The sequence below is a fragment of the Trichoplusia ni genome, chromosome 10, assembly GCF_003590095.1.
Source record: "Trichoplusia ni isolate ovarian cell line Hi5 chromosome 10, tn1, whole genome shotgun sequence".
Taxonomy (NCBI): Eukaryota; Metazoa; Arthropoda; class Insecta; order Lepidoptera; family Noctuidae; genus Trichoplusia; species Trichoplusia ni.
Window position 1 is genome coordinate 6,243,756 of NC_039487.1, and position 15,181 is coordinate 6,258,936.

A 15,181-nucleotide genomic window follows, 5' to 3' on the forward strand; every position below is an offset into this window, starting at 1 on the left:
TGAGCTTATATATTCATGGTGTTTAGATTAGTATAAGCGAAAATATTCCTTCTTTCGATAAAGGAAGCTTTGGTAGAAAAAAAATCTGCACCGGTTTAGTTTTAACTTAAAAAAAGAACGTAGTCACGGCCTTGGCCCCGGTACACAAAGGTGGATGGGTGGGTTTTAGTCAGTACAGTCTGAAACTCCTTTCCACTCAACCCAAAACGGGCATTTGACGATGTCCAGGTTGAGCCCAGCTTACAATGTGACTATTTTACCAAAACGATGATCCACAGTGGTATTTTTTTAGTGGAAAGCCCTCTTTGGTTTGACAAGGAAACCGCTGATAACTACAAAAACAATTCTCTGTGTATTCCAGGGGAAACCATTGACTGTTTTGGAATCCGCAACGAAATAAATCAGAAGTAGAAAAAAGGGGGAGCAATAAAATTATATTCCACTTCTGCATGTGGTACTTAGTTATTAAAAATCTTTAAACATACCTCGAATCATGAATCTAATTACGAAGACAATTCTATAAAATCTTGAATTAGATTAACATACCCGACAGTTCGCCATGAGCGTTTCTAATAGAATTCATATGATTACCAGTTTTATTTTTATCCCCTGCAGTCGAGAACTAACCCGATTATGATAATATCCGAGCTAACGATTAACGAGATTATCTAACTGGCTTCAGTTTTAGAAGTAAACAGTCTTATGTCAGATAATAATATATGTGTGGTTATATGATGACATTCATGGAAGAAAATTTATGTAGATAAAAAACAAGGAAAAATTTAAAGTTTAAATGACAATGAACTGACTTGACTTGACTTTGACTCCACGAATAGCCGAGTGGTTGAGGTCAACTCACCAAACCCACTATGCGCAACGTGTCGCGGGTTCGATCCCCGGGTAGGACGAGCATTTGTGTGATCCACAAATGTTCTGAGTCTGGGTATCTCTGTGCATGTGACTTGTATGTTTTGAAAAGCCCCCGCGAAACAAGGATTACAGCGGGACTCGCTTTTAAAAATAAATGAAAAAAATAAATCACCCGTTTAGAAGCTATGTGGGACAGGTAGATATACATTGAGTCGAGATTAAAGCATCTTGAAATGACTGGACTAATTTTGACTGAAAATGTCTTAGAAACATCGCTGGAAAATCTTCTTTTGAATCATCCTAATCTGTTTAACCATTTTGGACATCAGCCCTATTGGGCTCCACAGAGCTTGCTGACATCTCTGATCATGAGCACTCCACGGATAGCCGAGTGGCTTTGGTCACCAAGAAAAACCCACTGAGCGCAAAGTGACGCGGGTTCGATCCCCGCGCAGGAAAAGAGTGTGTGTGATTCACAAATTATTGTCCTAAGTGAACGCCTAGTCTCGCGAGTCCGACTCGCACTTGACTGCTTTTTATGATACATATACATACTATTATTAATTGTCTTGTGAAATGAGATAAAGTACTGTGATTTCAGTGACGGCTGTCACGTCAAAATACACTTTATGCCCTTTGTCCAAAGGTTGATATTCTATATTCTCTAATGTTGTACTCCATACAACTGCGTATTTTCATGAAACTGCACAATAGGTAATCGATATCTCGTTAATAGACTTAACAATAACATTTAATATAGATAATTTAAAACTAATTATTTGTAAACACGTGTAAAAACTAAAACGTGTTATTTATTTCATGGGGATGTTAAAATTAAATTAAAAAACCCGGTACCTGTGTGCGTCAGGGAGAATTCCGTATAAAAGAAAAACAAATTTGCCAAAAAATTGTTCCCATTTAAAACAGTTCTGACTAATGCCAGACATCGATTTTAAATATTAGTTTTATAATTAATAATTAGGGATAGAAATACTTCATCTATCTCGCTATCACGGTTCATGAGAAACAACTAAGTGACAGACGGACAGGCAGCTTTAGTAATTAAACGATAGTAGGCACAAGATATTCTAAATCACTGTATCCATTTCATTTTTTGTTTGCGAGATAAAAGCAAAATACTTATCCTGACTTTTTTGGAATTCTGCCTGACGCACTAAAATGGTTTTTTTTTTGACAAAAACCCTTAGTAATGTAAGTATCTTTAACATTCTATACAAAACGTTTGATAACATATGTAATTGATTGATTCTAGGCCGAAGCGATGACGTTTATGAATAGCAAATCAGTCTGTTCCCGATATAGATTGACGCCAATTTAAATGCATACAACTTATTGTTTGCAAATTAATTATGTAAAATAGGGATGTCAGTTGTTTGTAGTGACTTTAAATCAGATGACGAAGCTTAGGTACGTTGTTAAAGTAGAAAAAATTGTTAAAAGATCTAAAGCAAATCTTTGACAAAAAATAAATCTCTGCAATGTAGACTGCTCAAATATTCAAGACACCAGTTTTATAGGGTACTAGCTTTCCGCCCGCGGCTTCGCCCGCGTCGAGGTCGGTTATATCGCGTTTCCAAGAGAACTCTTCAAAAGTCCGGGATAAAAACTATCCTTTTTTCTTTCTCAAGGTCAACTCTATCTCTGTACCAAATTTCATTAAAATCAGTTCAGTGGTTTAGACGTGAAAGTGTAACAGACAGACAGACAGAGTTACTTTCTCATTTATAATATTAGTAGGGATAGGATGCAAAGGATGACGAATTGTGTGCTAAGCTTCCAAAACTATCGATTTTGCATAGAAAAAAATGCTGAATTTAATAAAGAATCAATGTTCTTTGTAACATTTAATGGACGAATATTGCCATAAGTTGGGAGACCACTGTAAAGTTCTTAACACTTTCACACAAAAACCACTAAACAGATTTCAAAGAAATTTGATTTACAGATTACCTATACAGTTTATAACCTGAATTTACACATACTTCTCATCCCGATTTTATTTGATATTTTAGCAAGCAGAGCCGCTTGCATCAAATATTCTTTATTCACCCATGTGGGTGTCATTATTGGCAACGTATGAGAGAAACTAGTAAACGGACACATCGTTTACGTTCACGTACCATCCACCTTTGACCTAAAGTGAACGACCGAAGGACCAATGGCATGGTCCCGGTTTGATAGCCGATTATATCGTTAACACTTTACGACTAATCTGTGCGAGTTATACGAAGGGAGGGTTAAGAAAATATTGGAGATGAAAATTGAGATAAATAGTTGGAATTTATTTGTAAATATTACACATACTTAGGTATAATACTGAAGGAAATAACAACCACATTTTAATATTATTTAATTATAAGTAAGTATCATGTACTATTATTTTAATACACCCATAAAAAATATGAGAATATTTCATACGCAGAAGCTAAACTGAATGTTGTGCTGATAAAATTAGCGAGTTTCTGATTTAATTGCTGAACTTTTATTTCAGTGATGCTACCAAATACTGCATACAGATCTTATAATTATTGGTTAAATACATACGGATAGTTATCATAGTTATAAAATAACACAAAAGAGCACACGAGGATTTTACAAATAACAAAAATATTTACACACAAATCTCCTAAATATCCTTCCACATTTAAGCTTCAATGAGCTTATAAAAGGTCCCAAAGCTATATCTATGCCAGTATAAAACCTATTTTGAAGTTCTCATTTGAAATGGATTGCAATGCGGAATAAATAGTACTTGTGTTATTACAAGCAGACACAGTATAATCAGATAGGATGCATGTGGCTTCAGCCATGTGGCTTTAATAACGTCAACATTGTGAGAAATGCAATAAACCGATACCTCGTTACTCCGTATAGGATACGGCATAAAAGGGTGCGGAAAGAGGATCGAATGCTGTTAATATTGAATGCTGAGAAACCTTTTCTTGAATATTGCAGTTTTGCATATTTTAAACGAGTGATACGATTTTCGTGTTTTTTTTTAACTTTATGGATTGCGGCATGAAAGGTTTATGTAAAAGTAACAGGTCAAGAGCTTTAATAAATGAAAAATGAGGTTTCTATTTATATAGAACGTGTAAAAATTAAAATAACTCCAAAAAATGAATTGAAAACCTCCACTATTTCATGATGATTTTAAATAAATTAAAACTACATATTTAAAATCATAATATCGATGTAAGCTTATTAAAAACTCTTTATAAAACATACCGTAACAGCTTTAAATTGCAGCTCTATACAAATCTTATTTAAAGAATTGAAGACGCAAAACAATAAGAAAAAATAGGTCACTCGAAGATAAAATAGAGAACAAATAAGAAACTTGAAACAACTTACAATCTTCGCCATTTTAGCGCGCAGACACATCCACTTACTTACTAACACTGGCAGGACTGGCAAACTTTGAACGTACATCAAGCGTCTACTGCATTGTACCACAATCACTGGGTAATAGCAACTTCAGCTATTCAAAGTACGATCTATCAATTTAGATGTGATGTGAATCATATGGACTTTCGTACGAGGCAGAATTTGAATTGGTGACTGTGATTTCAGATGCTGTTGATGATGAAGCGGTTTTACCCGTGTGTTCTTGTGGATTTCTCGGGATGCAAGGTATCCTGTGTAAATCCCAGTTTGAAGAAGATTGGGATGATGTGAATGAAATTTGACTGTATGAATAACTGAGTGGTTAGGGTCACCAAGCCTAAATTATATGTGTATAACGTGACGCGGGGTCGATCCCCGCGTAGGACTGTCACTTTTTTTGTGTTCCAGAAATGCTTGGATTATAATTATTTGATGCACGAATTGTTCTGAATCTGAATGTCTTCTATTTTGTGAATCTCCCTTGGACATAAGGATTAAGTTACTAAAATGTGGGAGTCGTCAAACAATCGGTAAGTTTCGTGAGGTAATGTGTCACTTGGGCCTATAAAAATGTCATCAATTTTGGCCTGGTAGCTTTTTATTTTAATTCGATTGTATGTTTTTATTGTTAACAAAATATTATTATTATGTATACGTTATACTTATTAGCTGTCAATATCATCATGATATAAGATTCGTCCCATGACTCTTTGAATGGTAAAGTCAAAAAATTGAAAAAAAAAATGTATTAAAATAGATGGGATCTACTCGAGATTAGCGCTTGTAAACAAACTCGTGAAGGGTATTTATAGATAGAATATTAAACAGCCAAGTTCACCGACTCTACAGCATACAGATATATACTGTTATTCATGTACACAACAAAGTCTTTAAAACCATGCTGCGTTGGGGCTGAAGTTTGCAACAAATATGGCGGGGTTTAGCAATAAATAAGGATTTAGGGATAAGAGAGAGGACGCAGATGAAGAATATATTCCAGATAAATGGTTTTGGTTAGTTTGTTTGTTGTATAAGTTATGTATAAAAAGGACAATCTAAACTGCAATGTTTGAAGTAAGGTAAATGTTTAGATTGAAAGTGAGCGTTGACAGATGTATCTTGTACCTATTATTATGATGAATTCTGTAAATATTCCAGATCTTCTCATCTCATCCCATTAGAAAGATGAATGATTGGCTTATTCTGAAGAATTGCAACGCATTGACATGCACCGAAATAAAAATCCTGAAGATGTAAGAAGGCGGTTCGGGTTTAACCAGCTTCCTTCCCCCAGGGAACTGGTATCTTAACAAAACAGCTGCTTATTTAGAGTATTCGATTCTAGGTTTAAATAGAAATCCAGATACGTACTATACTGTACTGTAGTACACACTTCTTAACCATTAGCTGTAGTCTCATCCGGTATTCCAAGATGTAGATTATACTCCTTTACCTTTTTCAGTAGTCTTAGAATAAATATACAAAAGTAAATAAATTTAAGTTAATTTCCTATTGGATTTAAGTAGTATTCGAACCTAGAATCTCATCCAAGAACACTCTTCACGGAACCAAGCCGACTAAGCATATACAAATATTTAGTATAACGTATCCTATTTCCCAATATTCTAACAAGCTGTTGCTCGCGGGTCCGCCCGCTACGAATCGGAATTGATCCCACTGGAACATAACATCGCGACAAAAACTATCACATGTGTTAAACCTGGTTATAATACAAACTATCTGTGTACCAAGTTTCGTCTTAATCCATTCAAAAGTTTTTGCGTGAAAGAGGAACAAACATCTATACATAAACCTTCGCGTTTATATTCCTAATATTAGTAGCATTTTACTACCTAAATTTCGTTCATATTTCTGGCTCATTTCTTTGACGTTTTCAATCTGTCTTGTGTTGGCTTTGACATCAGTCTCGTGTGATGTAGGGTGATTGTGCTTGGTTAAGCATAAATTTGATGTAAGGTAACTTTCTGAAGGTTGTCTCGACAGCAGTCATACGGTCTGCGTAACAATGTTTTCTGATCCATTGCACTGAGTTATAGGGATTGATATCGTTGTATAGTTTTAAAATAAGTTTCATTATCATCATAATCAGCGTCACCCTGTCTTAGTCCACCGCTCAGAGCACTCCCATGGTACACCACTGAGCGCGATCTTTGGCTCTCCTTCTCAAGAAACAAACCTGTAGGTAACAAAGTGCCTTATTCGACAATTCAGAAATTGGAGTGCTTCAAAGAATTATGCAAATGATATAAATACGTTAAAAAAAATTGCCCGCCTTCTCCAGAAATAAGACAGAATTTAGAAATACAGTGCTCCATGTGAATGTGAATAGGAAAAACTAACTATATATGCAAAACTCTATTCGGGTATGAGCATTACATCAATTAAGTTGAGATCCCGATCTTATTCATTCACAGAATGAAACACGTGTCTAAAACTAAAATGTATGATTTCACGCAACAAAACGTCGAATCACAATTCGACACTATCCACCACTTCTTAAAGAAACATCGTATCAGCTGTGGAACAGAGATGCCGCTATATGCATTATAGAGCGCTGTCTCTCTTTATCAACTGCCCCCAGAATGTCACACAACTCCTAAATTTGTCGAGAGTACATCAGCAAATTGGGCTTCCGGTTCTGTCTGCTTCAATTCCATTTAATGTCCTCCTATTTGTCACTTACAGATGTACGTGACAATGAAATAGTGTAGAGATGTATGTATTACAGCAGAGGTTGTCAAACTCATGAGGAGGTAATCTATTGAATATCTATTTTATGATTACAGTCGATTGCTGGTAAAAGAATGTCCATAACATTGTGTAGTATCGAAACGTGGGAAAATAACTTTTAAAAACTATTAACACTTATAATTACTATAAAAATCTTGAAAACCTAACGTGACCTATGACAAAATTTCGGAATTTTTGGAGTCGTTGCACAATAGATGACAAAAATACTAATACTACCAAGGTTAAGCCTAATCCTTCTTCGGAAGTCGGTTAAAAACGACGCTATAAGTGATTCTAAAAAAAAAATTCATACTCAATTTTCCAATCAATTCTGACAAAATAAATACAACCTTACAATTTTTTTTTTAAACTACACACATCCCACCTAATATAATTAAGAAAACATAAGACACAATTAAGAAAACAGAAGTACGAATCATACAGAGAATACTAATTAAAACTATCTCGAATGAAAATAGTCACCCCTGCTACGCAGATAGCACACGCGGCTACAGACACGTGATTTAGACGCGTCACGCGACCTAACAGACACGTTACACCTAGACACATCTATTGAGGTCAGAGAAACGGAACTAATTAATTAATAACAAGCTTGATCTAAAAGTAGAGTTTATGAAGGTCATGTGTGTAAGTATAGGGAAAGTTGTACTTGTTGCGTTATCTATACGAATTAGTAATCCCTAATTTTAATAATACAAGTACTTTTTTTAACCGTAGGTGTGTTATATATTTTGTACGATTGAAATTAATTAAAATGTGACAGAAATTTATTTTACAGTGTGTATATATATATATTTTCTTAGCCTACTTTGTCCCACTGCTGGGCAAAGGCCTCCCCCAAATCCTTCTACGACTCTCTATTCTGGGCCGCATGGAACCAGGCTGGTTGGTAAGCGTTGAGGTCGTCTCGCCACCGCTTCCTAGGTCGCCCACGACCCACGCCCACTCCCATAGTGTGGTGACTTTGGCCCAGCGATCGCTGTCCATGCGGCTAACGTGACCCGCCTAATCTCATTTTAGCCTGGCAGCCTTTTTGCCGTTTTGGAACGCAGCGTGGTGTTCGGAATAACAGTGTATATATAATTAAATATCTAATATTAACAAGTTCAAGAGCTTGATCGTTTCTTTGAACGCGTGAATCTCAGGAGGTATTAGATTGGAAAAAATCTTTTATTGCGGAAGGGCGGCTATTTATTTACCATTATGCTATGATTCACGTTTTGATTGGTGAAGCAAAGGCGTAATTAAATGTATTACAAAATAAAGGATGAAAATTTTAAAGGGTGCTCTCTAAAACTTGAAAAATCCTAATTTTTATTTTCATACGCAAGTGGACAAAATCGCGGCAACGGCTGATATATACATATGTATTTCAAAGTTGAGATCTAAAGAATAAAATAAATACACGTCTTCTTTTAGGTATCGGATAGAAAATTCATATTTTAAAAATATTTATCAGGAGCTAAATTGAACGCATATTTTCTCATATCCACGAAAAATCTCACCTAAAAGAATATTTTCAAACATACAAAAAAAATCATACCAAAGAAAAAAACCTTTCAAAATAGGTAGATGATACGTAGATAAATGTCTTCTAAGCATTAACTCTATAACATTCAAACGTCGTATCTCCGTGCACGACTGTCGTTTCACACGCTCTATCTATTGTTCCTGTTCTCCTAATTAACATAATAAGGATGGACATCAATTATTTACATATTCATACGGATAAACAACTCATTTAGTAAGAGCATACGTATGTACAAGCAGCTGAATATTTAAATATAAAATGGGTAGAACACCTTTTGTGATAGAGTCGGTTTCTCGCATAAACGTAGAATATCAAACCGCAAGCATCTAGCCTCCTGGTCAACTAATAATAGTCTTGACCTACTAGCCAAGTAAGCTTTTCCATGTCTATTAATAGAAAATGCCAAAATTGAAAGGAAATATCATTGCCATATATTTTTCTATAGGAAATCCTCGGGGGAGGAAGAGGGTAGTGTCTGAATCTTACTCTCTTACTTTCTTTGGTCGGTGCATGACAAAAATGATAATACATTGCGTATCATTACTCACAACGCTAAGGCGCTAACTATTAACGAATCGCCCAATAAAGTAATTACCAAATGACCAGTCAGTCACATGTCTTGTTCCGATTCACACCTTACGCTCTTATCATAGGATGTTACAATTCGATGTTTCTTTAAGGACAAAGTTAAAAGTTCAGCGTACGAGAAACGAAAAAAGGTTTTAATCGGAGAAATAAAAGAAAATACTCGTAGAAAAGTATTTATATTGGCTGTTCGATTTTGGGTCTTTCGCGAATACCGAGGTTAAACGGAATGCTGGGTAAGAAAATTGGATAAGTTCGTTGTATCTATAAATAAAACTAGGCTTATTGGTATGTTGTAGGTACCTATTTGTTGTAAATGCGATTTGGAAGTCATTTTTTTATATCCTTCTTTTACGGTAGGAAGACCAGCGGGGTAGTCTAAAAGGGTTACTGTGGCTTCAGTACACAAAAGGAAAGTAGTTTCAGTCAGTAAAAGTCTGACTCTGCCATGCGGGCAAATCAAAGCGAAAGAAGCCATTTGATAACTTTCCATCGAGAAAAAAGTGCAGGGGGCATATTGCACAAACCGTTAATTTAACTACTGGGCAACAACGTCTAGTATTTGTTTTCCATTTGAAAATTATAATCGTATCAAGGACATACAATACGACACTTTTATATATAGCCTTTGTGAGATCAAACTGTCAAAATGCCTCCACCTTTTTCTTTCACACCTCTTTAAAAGTCTGGCATTGCCTTCCGCTTGACCTAAACTAGCAAGAGAAGTTATTTTCTAATTTCCCATCAAAAGAAGGATGTCGAAAGAAGAGTATACCAAAACAACTCATACCTATTTTAATGACCATCCATCTCATTAATCGATTACCGAACCAATACATTTACAAAGCTTCATTAATGAGCGTAGAGAAACGTGCAACACCAAAATAATACTGCAGTCAAATCTAATTATATCCGAACTGGTATTTCAATAACAAGCAAGTATTTGCCTATTTGGCCAAGTTACGTAAACAATAATCAATTTAACAACGATTTTGAATAGTTTTATGGAAGCACAATTACAGTAGTGTAGGGTGTTATTTTTAGAAACATAATATGGCATTTTTACTATGAGTTATTATTTGCATCAAGGTTGTTGTTATAATAGGGACGAAGACTGGGTATAAAAAGAAAAAATCTCATTAGTCCCTCAGTTAGATAATTGAAAAGTATGAGACACGTATTTTTTCCTTTTTCAGAAAAACTAGAATTGACGAAGATTAACTGCTTTAAAGTTTAGGAGGGGGCTTGAGACGTAACGAGAGAGTTAATTTTATACTCAATCGTGACGTCACGCGTAAGTTTCATTCACTGTAATTTGGTCAATTAATGATTGCGGGACAAATGAAAAAATACGTATTATTATACAAGAAACTACAAGACGGACACTACAAAAAATAAATGTCATCATCCCTATTGAATGTAAACCTTGTGTCACGGGGGTCTCACAAACATTCAAGTCAAATGCACAAAGACACCCTGACTCGGGACAAGCACTCTTAGATCACAGCATCAGACAGGGGGATCGTAACAGTAGGATTGACATGGTAACAGCCATTTGACTATCTGTACAGTTTCTAATTAGGGATTTTTAATGCGATTTTCTCTTCAAAAACACATCAGATCTGAAATGATGATGGTTTATTTAAGATTTAGTTTCATTACTCTGTTTATTTCTTTAAAGATTGTTGTAATCATTTGTAGCTTAGTTATATGGTCTTCATTTCTGGTATCGCATGTGGTTTTCTTCTCTTTCTCCGAAGTTATACATGTATCTCTAGTTTAAGTTGATAACTTGCGGAAGACAAAGACTACTTTGTCCTAGTTCTTGTTTACAAAGTTTTCCATCCATAGCTCATGAAGTTTACAATGTAAGTTAGTCTAGAAGTGTGAGAGGAGTAACTATGTACCAAGAGGTTTGCGGCTAAAAGGATTAAATCAGTAGTTTTATAGACAGTAGTTTTTTTTGGTTTTGTCTTAACACTCTTAATTAAAGTAACAGTGTGTTTGTCGATTTTATGTCTAAACCAGTAAACCGTATTTGGGATATATAAGAAGTTTCTAAGTTCATTGCAGTGAAATATAGAAAATATATTTTTTGGGTTCTGTTTCGAAAGGCCATAAACGAAACCTGTTACTTAGGATCAGCTGACTGTACGTCCGTCCGTCTGCTAATAGTCCGTATCTCATAAACTGTATATTTATAGCTAGACGGTTAAAATTTTGCCGTTGAATAAAAAACGGAATTGCGCTAAGTACCGATTGCTACGAATACAATCATAAATTTCATGAATGATCAAGTCGTATTATTAGAAAAATACTACGAATCAACAATACACATATTTCCTACCAAGCTTCAGCGTTTCCTCTGTAACCAAACACATTCAAATGCATGCTCTAAATATACCACTTCACATTTACGATGAAAATTCGTGTCAACCTATTAAATACTGAATGACTCGTTAATTACAATTGCTACAATTGTTCCCGCCAACAATGTTGCTATAAAATTGGACCTTGTTGGTTAGACTTGAAAATTGTGTTAACAGATCTAGCTATAGTTAAAAAACGACGCGAAAAACACGGGGTGTTAAAAAGTGGGTTTTTGACGAGCCTGGGTAAGTGGCTGCCTGTGCTATCAAATCTCCCAAACGAATGATCCTATTTTGATTTAGTTTTTTGGGAGTGTTCTTAGGTATGATCTGAAAATAGCAAATGATCTACATCTTCGTAAATATGGGGATCAAATGAGTGGGCTGTCTTGACTAATTAAATGGAATATACGCTATGACAAAAATCAAATCCAAATGTTTTGGTTTATTTAATTAAAAAGTTTTAATTTCACTTCTGTGCGTGATAAAAACGACTCCCATAGCCATTGTTTTGGGAAAAAATGTATTTCTGTCTGTCTATTGACTCGAAAAGTACAGGAAGACGAATAAGGGAAAGTTTCGAAAGAAAAAGCTTCTGACCTTGAACTAAAAATTTCATCGGTCTTTTCTCTGAAACAGTTTATCAACACCATGTACAAAAGCAGTTATTTAAATCTAATAGGAGACTGTTGAAACATGTTTACTGCAGTTAAATATTAAAATATACACAGAAATCCTTTCAAACATATTGTTACTAGTCTAAAAATATTCTGTACAGTAATCGCTACCGATTTAACTATAGATACGAAGTGCTATCGACGTTATTTATCGACGCAATAAACAATATAGATTATTGCGTAGTTTAAGATCTATTCGGGAAAAGCTTTTCAAATAACTTTAGTGTTCGATCGGGCTGTGGTGTTTGAAATAAGGATGTTACAGCGTATTCGGATATCCGAAACGATTATCATAATAATGATAAACGACGTCAAAATTTTCTTTAATATAGGAATAAATACTAATTCAGAAGTATTTGCAAGTCAATGAATTAATAAATATTCAAAAAATATCCGATACTGTAAAAATAAAAAATAAAACATCCAAAACCAGTACGAAAACTTAAACAAATGCCTTTTGAATGTCCAAAATTACATAAATTCAATAACTCTAAATGCTATTGCGACGAAGATTCAGATCTTGTCTTCTGACACTACGATATTTTGATTAGAGTGTGCCTAGACGAAGCTACATTCCACCAAGCGCTAACGCTGACAAGTCGGACGTAAAAGGTTAACAAGAAATATTATTCTTATAGATTGGAATTTTCTATACATTTTCTATTCTAACTTAGTACAGTATATGTCCAGAACTTTAGTGCTGACTTTCTCAATAAATGTCCTACGATCAGACATTTATGTAAACATGCAGACTATGTTTAAACAAGTGTCTTTTGCAGTAAAGAAGGTATAATGGTTTATTATCTTGTTCTAGAACGTTGACCTATCGAAGAATGTTGAACTGTTATCAATTTGAATGATTTAAAAAGAGTTGCTTTGATTCGAAATGTATGTTTGGGGTTGGTATACCTAAAGATCTCAGTCATTGTAAAAAAATCGGGGATTGAAAAAAAAATCTTGGAGCCAGGTGATCAATAGCGGGTGATTTAAGTCTGAAAAGATGTATGAAATAAAATTTCTTCTGCATTTATTATTAAACGAAAGTTCAACCAAGGACAATTGTATTTTGAGTTTTTTTTTTCTAGTTTTTTCTTAATAAGAAAATAATTTGGAATCATGCCATTTGGCCCTAACGTTTTAAATGTCCTGCATAATTGTTTGCCAAAAATTCCCCATATAAAATCGAATTTTATTTTTAAATCGTTATGCGGTTAAATGCATGATATATTATATACGCAGTTACGATAATAAGGTCAAGTCCAGTCTGATTAGAGATTCACATCAGATACGAATCAGAACGGTTCAAGTTCATGAACATTAGTCAACCAATCAGTTAGTAGTAGTGTTGGGACACGTGCTGAATTATCCGAATATCCGAATATGGAATATTTATTTATACAAAAAAACTTGATGTGTAAACATCAAAGTTTTTAAATAAACGCTTATGGAATAAAACAGCAGACATTATTTATTAAAAAGGATCGGATTATCTTATTTAAACTTATTAAAACAATTCAAACAATTTGACAATCAACATAACAGAGACAAACATAGATTACATAGCTACAAGACATTAAAACCTATTTTGATACATACTAACACCCCCACTTATCAAAATAATCAAAACATTACAAGACATAGTACAACACCCACTCTATAAATAAACTAAAAATGCTTTACATGTCATTAGTACACCATTTAGAAAAACAGTAGAGTTATACTCATTCCCATACTACAAATACATCACTAGGGTTTTTAACAAGCTCACAGGCATCATTATCTTCAAATGATTGCAACTTCTGAGCCAAAGCACGTCTCCACTGCTCCTTCTCAGGCCTTTCAGAGCCTGTGAGATTGAAATCTCCTGAGAAACTGGAACAGTACTGGATACACACAAGTTGCTGAAACCATACCGATCAGGCTGCTTTCCTTGCGTCTTCTGTCTTCATAAGGCTCTGGCTCCTGACTAAGATATACATGTAATGTGTGTTTCTTCACCATCAGTGTATACTGAAGAATCTGAAGAGCTATCACTATGATAATCAAATACTGGAACACAGGATGCCCCCACTGAATCTCTGTTCTCCTTCTCCACGCTGATCTCTGGTGTTTGCACATTACTCTCGTCATCTGGAACCAATATTGCCTCCTGGCTGTTTGCATTATCACCTGTCTCGCTTTCTATCAAAATAACATCTGCTGGTGATAACAGTATCTTTTGAAGGATTACACAATCTCTATCCTTTCACATTCATTCCATATCTTGGCTATTTATATGTGCAAGCCACTTCTGTGCCACAATCTTCCTGTAATTGCAGGAGCTGCCAACATGTAACTTGAAGATTGTAACCTCAACTTGTAAACCCCATCAGTTAAGTCAGCTATCGCAACCAAGCATCTCTTCCGTCATAAATACATAACAATGCTTTTCTTCAATTATAAACCTGGTTACCATTCCTGATAAGCTCGCTAACTGATTACAAGTTGTAGTCAAAACAGGCACGCATAGCACATTTTTCACAGTTATATGACATTGCAAGTCTGACATGATCTCCACATCTCCTGAACAATCAACCCATTAAAACACGGTGATAGTTTCATGTTTGCAATCCCGTCCTTGTTAACAGTCATATGTGCACTGGCACCGCTATCTGTGTACCAACCCTTCTAACTAAACCTTCCGTTTATAAAAAACATTGAAAACGCATTATCCGCCATTTTCTTCATAACGGGCACCACATTTATCATAGTTTTCCATGCCCTTTAGTTTTGGTACACTAGCTATATTCGAGTTCATGGTTTCGCCAGTCAACAAGCGCAAATATCTATTTTAACAACAAAATAACTGATAAATGCCCAACTGGGCCCATAACCTATTAAAACACGTTGGATATTTTCCAATGAACTAATTTGACAATCAACATAACAGAGACAAACATAGATTACATAGCTACAAGACATTAAAACCT

General features: G+C 35.0%; 1 protein-coding gene across 4 annotated transcripts in view; it reads right to left on the reverse strand.

Moving 5' to 3' along the window:
* Nucleotides 1–15,181, reverse strand: part of LOC113498286 (endothelin-converting enzyme homolog) — a 78,786-nt gene that overhangs the window by 17,241 nt on the left and 46,364 nt on the right. Inside the window, exon 1 of one of the 4 annotated variants that reach the window (XM_026878244.1) lies at nt 4,246–4,893. The exons of the other annotated variants lie outside the window; for them this stretch is intronic. Coding sequence (XP_026734045.1) covers nt 4,246–4,323 — 78 coding nt within the window. The 5' untranslated portion in view covers nt 4,324–4,893. Of the gene's footprint in view, nt 1–4,245; nt 4,894–15,181 lie in introns of those variants that run through there. 4 annotated transcript variants of the gene reach the window in all.